The 19,364-nt window shown below is 37.7% G+C and overlaps 1 protein-coding gene and 1 non-coding gene across 2 annotated transcripts in view; both read right to left on the bottom strand.

Annotated features, from left to right (window-relative positions):
* Nucleotides 1-19,364, bottom strand: part of LOC136157377 (phospholipid-transporting ATPase ABCA3-like) — a 270,924-nt gene that overhangs the window by 58,196 nt on the left and 193,364 nt on the right. The window contains exon 23 of the mRNA XM_065919286.1: nucleotides 2,104-2,265. Coding sequence (XP_065775358.1) covers nucleotides 2,104-2,265 — 162 coding nt within the window. The remainder of the gene's footprint in view (nucleotides 1-2,103; nucleotides 2,266-19,364) is intronic.
* On the bottom strand, nucleotides 8,347-8,453 carry LOC136161995 (U6 spliceosomal RNA). Its single transcript, XR_010661848.1, has one exon. It is a non-coding gene; the product is annotated as a U6 spliceosomal RNA (small nuclear RNA).

The following is a 19,364-nucleotide window of genomic DNA, read 5'->3' as shown; positions in this document are numbered from 1 at the left end:
GGAGCAGAAGAATCACCTGGTAGTGATTCTTTACACTATGCCTATACATATACACTTCAACCTATAAGAGTTAAAGGTTAAAGTTTAGAAGTTAGTTGTAACTTAACAATTAAACTTAAGTTGTAAATGCCTAAGAGCTGGTACTTTCCCAATTACTTATGAGAAAACTTAATAATTAAAAGGTTTTGAATTCGTGAAAGCAGTAGATTCATCAAAGTGGTAAAGATCAAATTTCTTTTTCACTTTTAAAAAACTTCATATTAAAATATGATATACATACATGGAAATCCACCTAAGTATAGGACTCACTGAATTTTTAGAAACTGAAAATATCTACATAACAAGCAATATTTTCCACCCAGTTTTAAACTTCAACTGCATCATATTATTTCTTTTCTCTTTTACTTTCTTCCACTCTTTCCTTCTAATTTATAATTGTGCATGCGTGCATGTCTGCTGAGTCATTTCAATCATGCCTGACTCTTTGTGATCTTGTGGAGTGTAGCCCACCAGGCTCCTCTGTCCATGAAGATTCTCCAGGCAAGAATACTGGAGTGGGTTGCCATGTCCTCACCCAGGAGATTTTCCTGACCCAGGGATCAAACCTGAATCTCTTATGTCTCATGCGTTGGCAGGTGGGTTCTCTATCACTAGCGCCACATGGGAAGCCCATTTATCACTGGACGTATTTTTTGTAGTTATCACTCGAGACATTACATTATGCATACATAACTTACAGAATCATGATGTTCTTCCTTTTACCAGTCTGAGTGAAGTGTAAAAACCTTTTCCATGATTTATATCTCTTTAACATCCCCATTTATTACTGTCTTAAATATCCCCACTATATACACTGAGAACATTATCATACACTGTTACCACTTTTGCTTTAACAACCAAATTTGAGAAAACTCAAGAGGAGAAAGTATATAGTGCCCACTCATATTTTTATTTTTTTCGTTGTTTTATTTTTGATGCTTCAGAATTCTTTCTTCAATCATTTATGTCTACAGAATCTCTAGAGCCAATCTTTCAGGACTTCTAGAGGTGACAACTTTATGTAGATATTCTTCATCTGAAAATCTCTTGATTCCCCCTTCATTCTTGAAAGTTATTTCCTATCTATATGAAGTTTTGAGTAGACAGTTTTTTTATTTACTTGAAGATAATGTGCTGCTTCTTTTAGTGTTTATGCTCTCTGGTGAGAAATCCAAAAATTAGAAGAATTGTTTTGCCTTTTTGGATAAGGTATCATTTTTTTTTATAGCTGCTTTTCTTTAGTTTTCAAAGTTTAATTATGATATCTCTTGGCATGAATTTCTTCAGTCTTTTTAGAATTGAGATATAATTAATATATAACATTAGTTTCAGGTATATAACATAATAATTTGATATTTGTATATGTTGAGAAATGATCACCACAATACGTCTTATTAATATCCATCACCACACATACTTGTCCTTTTTTGTGTGTGATGAGAACTTTTAATATATACTCTCTTAGCAACTTTCAATTATACAATTCAGTGTAAGTATCTATAGTTACCATTCTGTACATTACATCCCCATGAATTACTTATTTTATAACTGGAAGTTTGTACCTTTTAAATCCCTTCTCCTATTTTGCCCAACCTCACATCCCCTGCCTCTTGCAACCATCAGTTTGTTATCCATCAGTTTCTTTTAAAGATCCCACTTGTAAGTGAAACAATATGATATTCATCTTTCTCTGTTTGACTTATTTCACTAGCCATAATGCTCTCAAGGTATATCTGTAATGTCTCAAATGGCAAGATTTCCTCCTCATTTATGGATAAGTAATATTCCATTACATATACACCCTGTTTTCTTTATCCATTCATCCATGGTTATCATTTCTCATGAGAAAAATGCACTATGCATATGAGTGGTGAATCTTAGCTCTAACTTGTACAATCTGTATAACAGAATAAGTTATTCAATTTTGTATAAGCTTTAGTTCAAAGAGAGAATAGCCCAAAACTTAAATAGCTGTGAAGATTCAGAATAATGTAGCTATTCACATGCAATAATTAATTGACTAGTTTTAATTCTGATGAGCCTTGGGTAGCCCAAAATACTTACCTGCTTTACTACAATTCATTAAGGGAGAAACCTTTTCCGGTGAAGCACATGCAAATTTTGTGTACTCGATATCATAATACCGACTGATGCTCATCCCAAAATTATGTATAGGTAACACCATCATTGCTTTAAGCAGGATGCTTTTAGAAGCAGCCTTTTCACCTGTGTTTAAAAAGATAATAACATTAGCGTGATTTATATGAAATGAACTATCCCAGGAAAGCAAAATCTCCCTAAGTTGATCAAACTAAACTGAGAAAATTACAAAGCCATAATATTATCCTTGTAAATCTCTTGCCGCTAAGTATACTGTTTCTGATATCTTGTAGTGTAGTTTGTGTTGATAATTACAAAACTGGAAAATCCTTTTGGGAAAGTTGACGTCCATATTATCTCTCTTCCTGTCACTTGATGTGAACAGTAAACTCATACTGATTATTTCTCATATTTCTTATCCTATGTGATCAATAAAAATAGTCATAATGAGAAATTAGCCTCATACTCAACAGTGAGAAAGAGATAGAGGAACATTTTAAAAGTTGAAAGAAGGTATATTTTTAAAGAACCAAACTTAAAGCTAACTGTGTGTGCATACTTAGTTGCTCAGTCATGTCCAAGTCTTTGTGATCCTGTGGACTGGAGTCCAGCAGGCTCCTCTGTCCATGGAATTCTCCAGGCAAGAATATTGGTTGTTGCTAAGTCACTTCAGTCGTGTCTGACTCTGTGTGACCCCATAGACGGCAGCCCACCAGGCTCCCCCGTCCCTGGGATTCTCCAGGCAAGAATACTGGAGTGCATAGCAATTCTCTTCTCCAAGGGATCTTTCCAACTCAGGGATCAAACCCAGAACTCCTGCATTGCAGACAGATTCCTTAACATCTGAGCCACAAGGGAAGCCCTAAAACTGAGGTTTCTCTAAATATTAAATTAATATGTATAATGTGCTATGTGCTAAGTCACCACTCTGCAACCCAATGGACTGCAGCCCACCAGGCTCCTCTGTCCATGGGGATTCTCCAGGCAAGAATACTGAAGTGGGTAGGTGTGCCTTTCTCCAGGGTATCTTCGCAATCCAGGGATTGAACCCAGATCTCCTGCAATTGCAGGCAGATTCTTTATTGACTGAGCCACCAGGGAAGGCCAAGAATACTGGAGTGGGTAGCCTATCCTTCTCCAGGGGATCTTCCTGCCCAGGAATCAAACCAGGGTCTCCTGCATTGCAGGCGGATTCTCTACCAGCTGAGCTACCAGGGAAGCCCATATACATAATAGTTGATGAACATACATGAGTAAATATAAAAGTAGTTATAGGTTAAGATATTAAGACTTCAAGATTGAGTTAAGATAATTGGGAATAACATGTCTGAGCAAAAAATATTTGTGAGATACTGACAAAAGAGAGGTGATGAGCAAAGATGACAGAGGATAAATGAGGTTCTTAGGATATAAATTTTCCAAGTGGTTAAGTCACACCAAGCATGTTCAAAGAGGATAAAAATTAGTTTAGACCCACATAATATGGTGGCCAGAAATAATAATTCTGGACATTGATTGGCCACTTTAGTATTGAAAAAAGGGAAAGTGTTAATCACTCAGTTGTGTCTGACTCTTTGCAACCCCATGGAATGTAGCCTTCCGGGCTGCTCTGTCCATGAAATTCTCCAAGCAAGAAAGCATGCTAAAAGTAGTGTCATTTCATCTCCTTGGTTACATTTACTCCTTATAATTTTTTAATGTGATTTTAAACAGGATACTCTGAAAACTATAAAACATTGATAAAGGGAATCAAAAATTATTTAAAGAAATGAAAAGACAGACAAAGGATTAATCTCAAAATTATACAAGCAACTCCTGAAGCTCAATTCCAGAAAAATAAATGACCCAATCAAAAAATGGGCAAAAGAACTAAACAGACATTTCTCCAAAGAAGACATACAGATGGCTAACAAACACATGAAAAGATGCTCAACATCACTCATTATCAGAGAAATGCAAATCAAAACCACAATGAGGTACCATTACACGCCAGTCAGGATGGCTGCTATCCAAAAGTCTACAAGCAATAAATGTTGGAGAGGGTGTGGAGAGAATGGAACCCTCTTACACTGTTGGTGGGAATGCAAACTAGTACAGCCACTATGGAGAACAGTGTGGAGATTTCTTAAAAAACTGGATATAGAACTGCCATATGACCCAGCAATCCCACTTCTGGGCATACACACCGAGGAAACCAGATCTGAAAGAGACACGTGCATCCCAATGTTCATTGCAGCACTGTTTATAATAGCCAGGACATGGAAGCAACCTAGATGCCCATCAGCAGATGAATAAATATGGAAGCTGTGGTACATATACACCATGGAATATTACTCAGCCGTTAAAAAGAATTCATTTGAATCAGTTCTAATGAGATGGATGAAACTGGAGCCCATTATACAGAGTGAAGTAAGGCAGAAGGATAAAGAACATTACAGCATACTAACACATATATATGGAATTTAGAAAGATGGTAATGATAACCCTATATGCAAAACAGAAAAAGAGACACAGATGTACAGAACAGACTTTTGGACTCTGTGGGAGAAGGCGAGGGTGGGATGTTTCAAGAGAACAGCATGTATATTATCTATAGTGAAACAGATCACCAACCCAGGTGGGATGCATGAGACTAGTACTCGGGCCTGGTGCACTGGGAGGACCCAGAGGAGTCGGGTGGAGAGGGAGGTGGGAGGGGGATCGGGATGGGGAATACATGTAACTCCATGGTTGATTCATGTCAATGTATGACAAAACCCACTGCAATGTTGTGAAGTAATTAGCCTCCAACTAATAAAAATAAATGAAAAAGAAAAAGAAAAAAAAAGAAATGGGGAAATATTTTAATGGATATTTAATAAAGAGAGATACATAGATGGTAAGCAAATACATGAGAAAAAAAAAAAAGAAATGAAAAGACATTCCCTGCTCTGGGATTAGAATAATTAATATTATTAATACAGTTATACTACCCAAAGCAATCTACAGATTTATTGCAATCCCTATCAAATGTCAGTTTTCACGAAACTAGAACAAATAATTCTAAAATTCATATGCAACCATTAAAGATCCCAAGTTGCCTGACCAATTCTGAGATAAAAGAATAAATCTGGAGATATAGCCCTCCCAGACTTCAGACTATACCACAAAATTACACTAATCAAAACAGTGTGGTACTGGCACAAAAACAGGCAAGAAGCCCAGAAATAAGCTCATGCACATACAGTCAATTAATCTGCAACAAAGGAGGCAAAAATGAATAAAAGAGAAAAGATAGTTTCTTCAACAAGTGTTACTGAGAAAACTGGACAACCACAAACTAAACAGTGAGATTAAAACATTCCCTCACACAATACACAAAAATAAAACCCAAAATGGTTTAAAGACCTAAATGCAAGATCTGAAACCATAAAACTCTTAGAAGAGAACATGGGCTGCATATTATAACATGAATCACGGTGGTACTTTCTTGGATCAGACTCCTGAGGAAAAAGAAATAAAAGAAAAATGAATAAGATCTAGTTAAACTTAAAATATTTTTCACAGAAAAGGAAACCATCAACAAAGTGGAAATACAGCTTATGGAATGGGAGAAAATATTTACAAATGATGCGACAGACAAGGGGTTAATATCCAAAATATAAAAAGCAGCTCATTCAACTTGGTATCCCCCCAAACAAGCAACTCAATTTTTAAAAAATGGGCAGAGATCTGAATAGACATTTCTCCAAAGAAGACATACAGATGGTAACAGACACTTGAAAAGATGCTCAACATTGCTAATAACTAGAGAAATTCAAACCTAAACAACAATGAGATATCACCTCACATGAGTCAGAATGACTGTCATCAAGGTCTACAAATAACAAATGGTGGTGATAATATGGAAGAAGGGAACCCTTGTTCCCTGTTGGAGGGAATGTAAATTGGTGCAGTCACTATGGAAAACAGTGTAGAAGTTTCTCAAGAAACTTCAAATGAAACTGTTGCATGATCCAGTAATTCCTGTCTCTGGTATATATCCAGAAAAAAAAAGAAAACATAATTCAAAAAGATGCATGCACCCCAACATTCAAGACAACAGTAGTTACAATATCCAAAATATAGAGGCAACCCAAACACCCATCAACAGAGGAATTGTTATATATCTCAGTCATAAAAGGAATGGAATTCTGCCATTTGCAGCAACGTGAATGGGCCTTGATAATATTATGTTAGTGAAATGTCAGAGAAAAACAAATACTACAGTATATATCTCATATGTGGAATCTGAAAAATAACACGAATTAATGTATATGCAAAAGAGAAACAGATTCATGGATACAGAGAACAAACGTAGTTACCAAAGTGCAGGAGGAAAAGAGGAGAGACAAAGGAGGTTTATGGTATTAGCAAATACCAACTACTATATATATAAGAGACAAGCAACAGTAACATACTCCAGAGCACAGAGAATTATACCCATTATCTTCTAATAACCTCTAATGGAGTATGATCTGCAAAAATACTGAATCATTATGCTGTCCACCTGTAACCAGAGTAATATTGCAAATCACTTATTCTTCAATAAAAATATAAGTGGCTAATGCAGTAGATTAAAGTATTAGTCTCGCTCTGTATAGTACATAAATAGCCCCTCACCTTTAAGGAGCAGAGGAAAATCTTCCCAGATAAAGAAGAGTAGTATGATTCCTCACCCCATTAACTGTTGAAAGATACCATTTGAGGGAGGTGAGAAAAGAAATAAAAGCTGAGAATAATATGCTGTAATGGATAATGTTTTAAAATATTTAATCTTCCAGTTCAGCATGTGTACTAATCAGCAAGAGTAGAATATCAACCAACCAGATTGGGCACAAATTATAAATAATCACTGTAGCTATCCTGTGCATTATGACTGAACAGACCTTTTCTAGGATTGAGAGAAAAGCAGCATTGCTCTCTGCAGTTTTGGTTTTCCTCTTTACACATTCTCAATGTCACTAATAACAATACCTTGACTTTTATGTCATGTCTGAGTAATGACAATTTAATTTCTTTCTATTTCAAAAAAAAATTTAATTTTTATCTATTACTAATTACTATCTATTTCTATTACTAATTAAGACTAATTTCTATTACTAATTAAGACATTAGATGTCATGTTGATTTTCAGGGATCATTTTAAATGATTTAGCATTGAGTATGATATTCATTGTTTTTTGTAAATGCCTTTTATGAGGTTATGGAAATATTTACTTTGCTATTAGGAAAAGTTATAATGAATCATTGTTGGATGTTTTAATGATATTTTTGTGTATATCTATATTTTATTCATTAATTTATTAATATTGTGAATTACATTAATACACTTTCTGAGTCTATCATTTAATGAGTATATCATTTGCATTTTTTTTGTTGTTGTTCATATGCTCAGTTGCAGAACACCAGGCTTCCCTGTCCTTCACTATCTCCCAGAGTTTGCTTAAATTCATGTCCACTGAATCAGTGATGCCATCCAACCATCTCATCCTCTCTCATCCCCTTCTCCTGCCTTCAATCTTCCCAAGCATCAGGGTCTTTTTCAGTGAGTCGGGTCTTCAGATCAGGTAGCCAAAGTATTGGAGCTTCAGTATCAGTCCTTCCAATGAATACTCGAGGATGATATTCCTTAGGATTGACTGGTTTAATCTCCTTGCTGTCCTTACTAGGAAATATCTAGTTTGGTCAAAGTGAGTTATCTTTTCTATACTTTACTGAACTCAGTTTCCAGCATTTTCTTCAAAATATTGCACCTGTATTTATGAGTAATTTTATCTTATAATATTCCTTTCTTCTATTCTTTTCCATTTATGCTGTCAAAATTTATACTATTTTCATATAATGGGTAGAAAAGCTGTTTTCCCCCTCTTTGTTCTCTAGAAGGGTCTGTATTAAATTAGAATTCCATTTTTGAATGTTTCATAAAACTTCAATATGGGCCTAATATTTTCCTTGTAGGAAGACTTTTAATTAATAACTAATTTTTGAATGGTTTATGGGACAATTTGCATTTTATAATAACCTCAGATGTGCAGATACCACTTTATTTGTGTGTGTGTGTGTGTGTGTGTGTGTGTCAAAGAGGAGAACATAGGCAAAACACTCTCCATTTATTTATTTATTTTTTTCATTTATTTTTATTAGTTGGAGGCTAATTACTTTACAATATTGTAGTGGTTTTTGTCAAAAAATATGGAACGCTTCACGAATTTGCGTGTCATCCTTGTGCAAGGGCCATGCTAATCTTCTCTGTATCGTTCCAATTTTAGTATATGTGCTGCCGAAGCGAGCACCAGATGATACCACTTTAATGGAAGGAAGTGAAGAGGAACTAAAGAGCCCCTTGATGAGAATGAAAGAGGAAAGTAAAACAGCTGGCTTAAAATTCAACATTCAAAAAGTTAAGGTCATGGCATCCAGTCCCATCACTTCATGGCAAATAGATGGGGAAAAAAATGAAAACAGTGACAGATTTTATTTTCTTGGGCTCCAAAATCACTGTCGATGGTGGACTGCAGCCATGAAATTAAAAGATGCTTGCTTCTTGGAAGAAAAACTATGACCAATGTAGACTGCGTATTAAACGCAGAGACATCGCTTTGCTGTCAAAGGTCTGTATAATCAAAACTATAGTTTTCCCAGTGTTCATATACAGATGTTAGAGTTGGACCATAAAGAAGGTTGAGTGCCAAAGAATTCATGCTTTTGACCTGTGGTGCTGAGGAAGACTCTTGAGAATCCCTTGGACAGCAAGGAGATCAAACCAGCATGCTGTTTTGATGACCATAACTTTGCAGTACAATCTGAAGTCAAGGGATGTGATTCCTCCAGCTCCATTTTTCTTTCCCAGGATTGCTTTAGCTATTTGTTTGTTGTTTTTCCATACACATTGTAAAAATTTTTAACATATGTTGTGCCAAAAACCCCTGGAAATATACTAGGGATTATATTGTATCTGAAGATTGCTTTGGGTATTATAGTTAATATTCACAATATTGGTTCTTCCAATCCAAGAATATGGTATATCTCTCCATCAGTTTGTGTCATCTTTTATTTCTTTCATCAGTGTCACAGTGTTATGTATACTGGTCTTTTATCTCCTTAGGTAAGTTATTTATTTAGGTTTTTTATTCTTTTTGATGCTATGGTAAATGGAATCGGTTCCTTGATTTCTCTTTCTGGTCTTTCATTTTTAGTGTATAGGAATGCAAGAGATTTATGTGTATTAATTTTGTATATTGCAAACATACCAAGTTCATTGATAAGATCTAGTAGTTTCATGGTGGTCTCTTTAGGGTTTTCTATGTATACTATGTTGTTATCTGCAGTGACAGTTTTACTTCTTTTTTTAAAAAAAATTTATTTTAATTGGAAGATAATTACTTTACAATATTGTGATGATTTGGGCCATACATCAACATGAATTGGCCACAAGTATACATGTGCCCTCCCAACCTGAACCCCCCTCCCACCTCCTTCCCCACCTTGACCCCTTGGGTTGTCCCAGAGCACCAGCTTTGGGTGCCCTTCTTCACGCATCAAACTTGCACTGGTCATCTGTTTTACATATGGTAATATACATGTTTCAATGCTATTCTCTCAAATCATCCCATCCTTGCCTTCTCCCACTGAGTCCAAAAGCCTGTTCTTTACATCTGTGTCCCCTTTGCTGCCCTGCATGTAGGGTCATCAGTACCATGCTTCTAAATTCCATATAATATGTTAATATACAGTATTAGTGGTGTTGGGAAAACTGGTCAACTAACATGAAAAATAATGAAATTAGAACACTTTCTAATAACATTCAAAACACACAAAAAATCAAAATGAATTAAAGATCAAAATGGAAGGCCAGAAACTATAAAACATTTAGAGGAAAACACAGGCAGAACATTCTCTGATATAAATCACAGCAAGATCCTCTAAACCCCCCTCTCGGAGTAATGGAAATAAAAACAAAAATAAACAAACGGGACCTAAATAAACTTAAAACTTTTGCACAATGAAGGAAACTATAAGGAAGGTGAAAATGAAAAGACAACCATCAGAATGGGAGAAAATAATAGCAAATGAAACAACTGACAAAGAATTAATCTCCAAAATATACAAGTAGCTCATGCAGCTCAATAATAGAAAAAATGAAAAATTCAATCAAAAAGTGAGCAAAAGACCTAAACAAACATTTCTCCAAAGAAGACATACAGGCAGAAAAGACGCCCAACATCACCCATTAGAGAAATGCAAATGAAAACCACAATGAGGTATCATCTCACACCAGTTAGAATGGCCATAATCAAAAAGTCTACAAATGCTACAAAGGGTGTGGAGAAAAGGGAACCCTCTAAAACTGTTGGTGGGAATGCAAACTGGTACAGCTACTGTGGAGAACAGTGTGGAGATTCCTTTAAAAAGAAATGGACATAGAACTGCCATCAGTTCAGTTCAGTTGCTCAGTGGTGTCCGACTCTTTGTGACCCCATGGATTGCAGCACACCAGGATTCCTTGTCCATCACCAACTTCTGGAGCTTGCTCAAACTCATGTCCATCGAGTCAGTGATGCCATCCAATCATCTAATCCTCTGTTATCACCTTCTCCTCCTGCCTTCAATCTTTCCCAGAATCAGGGTCTTTTCCAATGAGTCAGTTCTTTGCATCAGGTGGCCAAAGTAATGGAGTTTCAGCTTCAGCATCAGTACTTCCAATGAATATTCAGGACTGATTTCCTTTAGGATTGATTGGTTAGATCTCCTTGCAGTCTAAGGGACTCTCAAAAGTCTTCTCCAACACCGCTCAAAAGCATCAATTCTTTGGCACTCAGCTTTCTTTATGGTCCAACTCTCACATCCATACATGACTACTGGAAAACCATAGCTTTAATTAGACGGATCTTTGTTGGCAAAGTAATATGTGTGCTTTTTAATATGCTGTCTAGGTTGGTCATAACTTTTCTTTCAAGGAGCAAGCATCTTTTAATTTCATGGCTGCAGTCACTATCCATAGTGATTTTGGAGCCAAGAAACTAAAGTTTGTCACTGTTTCCATTGTTACCCCCATATATTTGTCATGAAGTGATGGGACCAGATGCCATGATCTTAGTTTTTTGAATGCTGAGTTTTAAGCTGGTTTTTTCACTCTCCTCTTTCATTTTCATCAGGAGGGTCTTTAGTTCCTATTCACTTTTTGCCATAAGGGTGGTGTCATCTATATATTTGAGGTTATTGATATTTCTCCTGGCAATCTTGATTCCAGTTTGTGCTTCATCTAGCCCAGCATTTCACATCATGTACTCTGCACATAAGTTATATAACCAGAGTGACAATATACAGCCTTGATGTACTCCTTTCCAACTTGCAACCAGTCCATTGAGCCATGTCCAGTTCTAACTGTTGCTATTTGAGCTGCATACAGATTTCTCAGGAGGCAAGTAAAGTTGCCTGGTATTCTCATCCCTTTAAGGACTTTCCACAGTTTGTTGTGATCCACACAGTCAAAGGCTTTGATGTAGTCAATAAAACAGAAGCAGATATTTTTGGGAACTCTTCTGCTTTTTTGATGATCCAATGATTGTTGGCAATTCGATCTCTGGTTCCTCTCCCTTTTCTAAATCCAGACTGAACATCTGGAAGTTCTCAGTTCATGCACTTTTGAAGCCTGGCTTGGAGAATTTTGAGCATTACTTTTCTAGCTTGTGAGATGAGTGCAATTGAACAGGAGCTTGAACTTTCTTTGGTATTGCTTTTCTTTGGGATTGGAATGAAAATTGACATTTTCCTGTCCTGTGGCCACTGCTGAGTTTTTCAAATTTTCTGGCATGTTGAGGGCAGCCCTTTAACAGCATCATCTTTTAGGATTTGAAATAGCTCAGCTGGAATTCCATCACCTCCACTAGCTTTGCTCATAGTAATGCTTTCTAAGGCCCACTTGACTTCCCATTCCAGGATGTCTGGCTTTGGTGAGTAATCACACAGTCGTGGTTATCTGGGTCATGAAGATCCTTTTTGTATAGTTCTTCTGTGTATTCTTTCCATCTCTTCTTAATATCTTCTGCTTCTGTCTGGCCCATACTGTTTCTGTCCTTTATTGTGCCCATCTTTGCATGAAATGTTTCCTTGGTAGCTCTAATTTTCTTGAAGAATAGATCTCTATTCTTTCCCATTCTATTGTTTTCCTCTCTTTCTTTTCATTGATCACTGAGGAAGGCTTTCTTAGCTCTCCTTGCTATTCTTTGGAATTTCCATACAACCCAGCAGTCCCACTGTGGGGCATACAATGTGAGGAAACCAGAATTGAAAGAGACATGTACCCCAATGTTCGTCAGAGCACTATTTATAATAGCCAAGACATGGAAGCAACCTAGATGTCCATTGGCTGATGAATGGATAAGGAAGTTGTGGTACATATACACAATGAAATATTATTCAGCTATTAAAAAGAACACATTTGAGTCAATTCTAATGAGGTGGATGAACATGGAACCTATTACATGGAGTGAAGTAAGTCAGAATGATAAAGACAAATACTTCTTTTCTAATTTGTATTGCTTTTATTTATTTTTCTTCTTTGATTGCCTTGTCTAGGACTTCCAGTACTATGTTGAATATAGTGCTGAGAGTGAACATCCTTGTCTTATTCCTGATGTTAGAGAAAATACTTTCAGTTTTTCACCATGGGGAATGATGTTTGCTCTGCATTTGTCCTGTATATCCTTTATTATGTTTAGGTAAGTTCCCTCCAAACTCACTTCCTGGAGAGATTTTATCATTAATGGGCTTTGACTTTTGTCAAAAGCTTTTTCTGCATCTACTGAGTTGTTCTTTTACTTTTCAATTTGTTAATATGGTGTGTTCATTTGCATATATTGATTCATTTGCATATATTAAAGAATACTTGCATTCCTAAGATCTAGTCCACTTGATTCATGTTGGATGCATGTATATTTGTTGTTGCTCTTTAGTTACTAAGTTATGTCCAACTCTTTTGCAACCCTATGGACTATAACCCTCCAGGTTCCTTTGTCCATGGGATTTTCCAGGCAAGAATACTGGAACAGGTTGCCATTTTCTTCTGTAGGGGATCTTCCCTACCCAGGGATTGAATCTATGTCTCCTGCATCGGTGGATAGATTCTTTAACAGTGTGCTGCATATTTATTTACAATTGCTGTATCTTCTTCTTATGTTCCCTTGCTCATTATATAGTGTCAATCCTTTTCTTCAGTAACAGTCTTTATCTTAAAGTTTCTTTTGTCTGGTATGAGTAATGTTGCTCCAGTTTTTTTATTGATTTCCAATTTCATGGAATATCTTTACCTGTCCCCTCACTTTCAGTCTGTATGTGTCCCTAAAACTGAAGTATGTCTCTTCTAAGCAGCATATACACAGCTTTTGTTTTTGTATCCATTCAGCTAGTCTCTGTCATTTGGTTGGGATACTTGATTCATTCACATTTAAGGTAATTATTGATATGCAAGTTTCTATTACCATTTTCTCAATTGTTTTGGGTTTGTTTTTGCAGGTCTTTTCTCTTCCTTTCCTATTTGTGTTCTTCTCTTATGTTTTCCTTTATTGTGCCTATCTTTGCATGAAATGTTCCCTTGGTATCTCTAATTTTCTTGGAGAGATCTCTAGTCTTTCCCATTCTATTGTTTTACTCAATTTCTTTGCACTGATCACTGAGAAAGGCTGGAACTGGAACTCTGCATTCAAATGGGTATATCTTTCCTTTTCTCCTTTGCCTTTAACTTCTCTTCTTTCCACAGCTATTTGTAAGTCCTCCTTAGACAACCATTTTGCCTTTCTGCATTTCTTTTTCTTGGGGATGGTCTTGATCCCTGCCTCCTGTACAATGTCACAAACTTCCATCCATAGTTCTTCAGGCACTCTATCAGATCTAATCCCTTGAACCTATTTGTCACTTCCACTGTGGATTTGATTTAGGTCATACCTGAATGGTCTAGTGGTTTTCCCTACTTTCTTCAATTTAAGTCTGAATTTGGCAATAACGAGTTCATGGTCTGAGATCCAACCAGTCCATCCTCAAGGAAATCAGTTCTGAATATTCATTGGAAGGACTGATGCTGAAGCTGAAACTCCAATACTTTGGCCACCTCATGTGAAGAACTGACTCATTGGAAAAGACCCTGATGCTGGGAAAGATTGAAGGCAGGAGGAGAAGGGGACGGCAGAGGATGAGATAGTTAGACGGCATCACCAACTCAGTGGACATGAGTTTGAGTAAACTCTGGGAGTTGGTGATGGACAGGGAGGCCTGGTGCACTGCAGCCCATGGGGTCGCAAAGAGTCAGACATGATCAATCGACTGAACTGACTGACTGACTGACTTATGTTTTCTACCTAGATAAGTCCATTTATCATTTGTTGTAAAACTGGTTTGATGATGCCGAACTCTATCAGCTTTTGCTTGTCTATGAAGTTTTTGATTTCTCCATCAAACCCAAATCTTCTAGAGCCTTGCTAAGTAGAATATTCTTGGTTTTAAGTTCTACGTTTTTATCACTTTAGGCATATCCTGCCATTCCCTTCTGGCCTGCAAAATTTCTGCTGAAATATCAGCTGATAACATTATGAGGCTTCCCTTGTATGTTATTTGTTGCTTTTCCCTTGCTGATTTTAATTTTTTATATTTAATTTTTGTTAGTTTAATATGCATATCAGTGTGTTTCTCCTTGGGTTTATCCTGTATGGTACTCTCTGTGCTTCCTGGAGGTGGGTGCTAATTTTCTTTTCCATGTCAGGCAAGTTTTTGACTATAATTTTTTCAAATATTCCATCTTCTCCTTTCTCTTACTCTTCTTCTTTCGAGACCCCCATAGTTTGAATGTTTGTGCTTTTAGTATTATTCCAGAGGTCTCTAAGACAGTCCTCGTTTCATTATATTCTTTCTTCTTTGTTTAGTTCCATGCAGTAATTTCCACCATTCTATTTGCCAGCCCACATATCCATTCTTCTGATTCAGTTATTCAGTTGATTCTTTCTAGAGTACTTTTTATCTTAGTTATTGTATTGTTCATCATAGTTTGTTTTTTAATTGGAGTTCTGTAGCTTTTCCAGGTCCTTGTTAATCATTTCTTGTATCTTCTCCATCTGTGCCTCTATCCTATTTTCAACATCTTAGATCAAATTTACTATCATCACTGTGAATTATTTTTCAGGTAGATTTCCTAGCTCCTTTTCATTTAGTTGGTCTTGTGGATTTGTACCTTGCTCCTTTGTCTGCCATGTATTTCTTCACCATCTCATTTTATCTGACTTACTGTGTTTTTTGCTTCTTTTCTGCAGTCTGCAGGATTATAGTTGCTCCAGTTTCTACTGTCTGTCCTCTAGTCAATGAGTGCAATTGAGGGATTTGTGTAGGCTTCCTGTTGGAAGGAACTAGTGTATGCCTTGTGATATGTAGAGCTGGGTCTTATTTCTCTGGTGGGCAGGGCCATGTCAGGGGATGTGTTTTGGGATGTTTGTGAGCCTAGTACTACTTTAGCCAGCTTGTTTGTTGAAGGTGGGGCTGTGTTCCTGTTATGCTGGTTGTTTGGCCTTAGGTGTTCTGGCACTGGAGTTTGCAGACAGTTGGGTGCAACCAGATCTTGATGCCAGGATGAGGACCTCTGAGAGAGGTCATGCCAATCAATACTCTCCGGAGCCATGAATTACCTGGTGGGCCTGCAACCAGGACTTGGCACTTCACTACAGAGCCTCAGGTTAAACCCCTCAATGGGTAACCAAGACCCTGCAAGTCATGCTGAGCCAACAAAAGGTAACAAATATAAATCAAGACAAGAAATAAAAATAAAATCAAATAAAAACAAAGACCACAAAGAAACAAGAAAACACCCAAACATATTAAAACCATGAGACCAAAGCAGAATAAAACCAACAAGTGCAAAAAACAAAATCCAAACAAACAACAAAAAACCAGAAAAAAAAAACCCAAAACAAACAAACAAACAAAAAAAACAACCCCAAAACACAAAGAAACAAAAGACAGAAACAGAACAAAAAGCAAAATAAAATAGAAGCACAAAATATATGAAAAAATAGAAATAAGTAAAAGTAAAAAATAAGTAGAACAATAACAACAAGAGCAACCATTCCTTAGGGCCTCTGCTATCAATTCCCTTGCCCCCAAAGGGTTATTGTTGTTCAGTCCCTAGTCATCTCTGACTTTTTGCCACCTATGGACTGCAACACGCCAGGGTTCCCTGTCCTTCACTATCTCCCAGAGTTTGCTCAAACTCAGGTCCATTGAATTGGTGATGCCATCCAACCATCTCATCTTCTGTCATCCCCTTCTCCTTTCCCTTTAATCTTCCCTAGCATCAGGGTCTTTTCCAATGAGTCAGGTCTTCACATCAGTGGCCAAAGTATTGGCGCTTCAGCTTCAGCATCAGTCCTTCCAAGGAATATTCAGAGTTGATTTATTTTAGGATTTACTGGTTTGATCTCCTTACGGTTCAAGGGACGCTCAAGAGTTTTCTCCAGCACCACAGTTCAAAAGTATCAATTTTTCAATGCTCAGCCTTCTTTATGGTCCAACTCTCACATCCATACATGAGTACTGGAAAAACAATAGCTTTGACTACATGGACCTTTTTTGGCAATGTAATGTCTCTACTTTTTAATACACTGTCTAGGTTTGTCATAGCTTTTCTTCCAAGGAACAAGTGTCTTTTAATTTGATGGCTGTAGTCACTGTCCACAGTGATTTTGGAGCTGAAGAAAATATTCTGTCACTGTTTCCATTGTATCCCATCTATTTGCCATGAAGTAATGGGACCAGTTGCCATAATCTTAGTTTTTTGAATGTTGAGTTTTAAGCCAGCCTTTCACTCTCCTTTTTCACTTTCATCAAGAGGCTCTTTAGTTCCTCTTTGCTTTCTGCCATAAGGGTGGTGTCATCTGCATATCTGAGGTTATTGGTATTTCTCCCAGCAATCTTGATTCCAGCTTGTGCTTCATCCAGTCAGGCATTTTGCATGATGTACACTACATATAAGTTGAATTAGCAGGGTGACAGTATACAGCCTTGATATACTCCTTTCCCAACTCTGAGCCAGGTGAGCAAGACACAGCCAAACTCTACCCTCCTAAGAGGCCCTCCAAGACCTCTTTTTAGGTCTAGACCATGGGTCAGTATCAGTCTGTGACCTGTTAGGAAGCAGGATGCAAAGAAATAGGTAAGAGGTAGGTAAGTGTGTGAAGCTTCATCTTCAACTCCCCATTACTTGCATTACTGCCTGCACCATCCTCCTACCCCCAAAACATTGTCTTCCTCAATACTGTTCTCTGCTTCCAAAAAGTTTGGGGACTGCTGCTATTTGGGGCAGCTCAGACTCTGACCTAGACCAACTCCCACATGTATGTGTCCACAAAGACCACAGCTACTAAAGCTAGACCCATGTCTGATGTGAGAGCACTTATTTTCCATTCAGATGTTCCACAGGTGTTGTATTTAAAAAAAACCAATCATGGGTGTTTAATCTGTGACTTTCACAGCTGTATGGAGAGATTCTAATTCTGCTTCCTTAGTCACACAGTCCCAAGAGCTAAGCTTTGGTTTTGGTCACACCCCTGCATGTGGGTCACCCTCCAACATCTGCTCCCCACCCAGGTGAGAGGGGATGATGAAGGATGTGACTAACTGAGGCTTACTTGTTTTCTTGCTTAGGTCAGAGCCCCCTCTACTGCCTATAGTGGCAGGGTCTGGCAGGAGGTGGTGGTGGACTGGAGCATGGGGGCTTGCTCAAGCCTGAGAGGGACATTCTAGCAACCCCTGGGGCATGTGCTCACTCTGGCAGGAGCCCCCTCAGTGCCTGCAGAGGTAGGGGCTGGTGTATGGGGAGAGAAGCCACAATGGCTGCCCTTTCTGCATGTGCCACTCAACAATGGTGCCTTGCTTCCACGGTAGTCTGTGCTTCCTCCAGAAGCATTCCCAGCTGCATAGGTCCTCACTCCAATCTCCTCAGACTGTCTCCATGCAGCCAACAGCAGTCCTCTCCCTAGATCTGCTCTCCAGATTCCATGCTTCAGCATCCATTCCCCACCAGCACCAGTGGATACCTGTCTCAGGCTGGGGCATGAAGGGCTGTGGCGCATACCATCTGAGTGAGTCTCACTCTGACCTGTCTGACATGGGCTTGCTGCTGCACTTTCCTCTGGTAGCCCCTGAATCTCCCCTTCTATTTCATCTGATCTTGCCACTAGTGAGGGGGTGTTCCTATGGGCAGTAACCTCATCTCCTTCAGCAACTCCAAAGGGTGCATGTCCCATTCTATTTCCTCTTTACCTTGTTTTCCTCTTTTTCATCCTACCAGGTTATTAGGGGATCTTTCCCAGTTATTAGGTGTCTGAGGTCCTCTAATAATGTTCAGTAGGTACTCTGTGCAAATTATTTCACTTGTAGATGTATTCTTGATGTATTTGTGGAGAGAGGTGAACTCCAGATCCTCCTATTTTGCCATCTTAACCCAAAATCCTCTGTAACTTTGTAGAAAGTTTCAAGATCAAGAAACGTAGAATTCCAACTTTATTCTTTTTCTACATTGTTCTCTTCATTTTGTGTGCTAAGTCATTTCAGTCGTGTCCAACTCTTTGTGGCCCTATGGACTGTATGTAGCCGGTTAGGCTCCTCTGTCCATGGGATTCTCCAGGCAAGAATACTGAAGTGAGTTGCCTTCTTCAGGGGATCTTCCTGACTCAGGGACTAAACCTAGGTCTCCAACATTGCTGGCAGATTATTTACCATGTGAACCACCAGTAAAGCCCTGAGCCCATTCTAATTCCATAAGATTTTAGGATATTTTTCATTTCTGTGAAAAAAGATGTTGGAATTGTGTAGAGTTTGTGTTGAATCTGTAGACTGTTTTAGGTAGTATTATCTTAACATTGTTAAGTCTTCTAATCTATGAAGATAGATATTTTCACATTTATTTAGGTTTTGTTTAATTTTTCCCAGCAAAGTTTTACGGTTCTCAGCACAAGTTTTCATATACTTGGTTGGAATTTTTCGTAAGTATTTAATTATTTCAGATGCTATTACAAGTGAAATTGCTTTATTTAATTCATTTTCAAATTTTTTATCGCTCGTGTATAGAAACAAAGTTGGTTTTTATGTGTTAATCCTGTAATCTGAAAGTTTGCTCGTTTTTTCATTAGCTATAGTAACCATCTTGATGGTTCTTTGGGCTTTTC

This window comes from Muntiacus reevesi, chromosome 2, assembly GCF_963930625.1.
Source record: "Muntiacus reevesi chromosome 2, mMunRee1.1, whole genome shotgun sequence".
Classification (NCBI taxonomy): domain Eukaryota; kingdom Metazoa; phylum Chordata; class Mammalia; order Artiodactyla; family Cervidae; genus Muntiacus; species Muntiacus reevesi.
The sequence above is the reverse complement of the archived record's forward strand: the minus strand, read 5'-3'. Positions and strand labels throughout refer to the sequence as shown.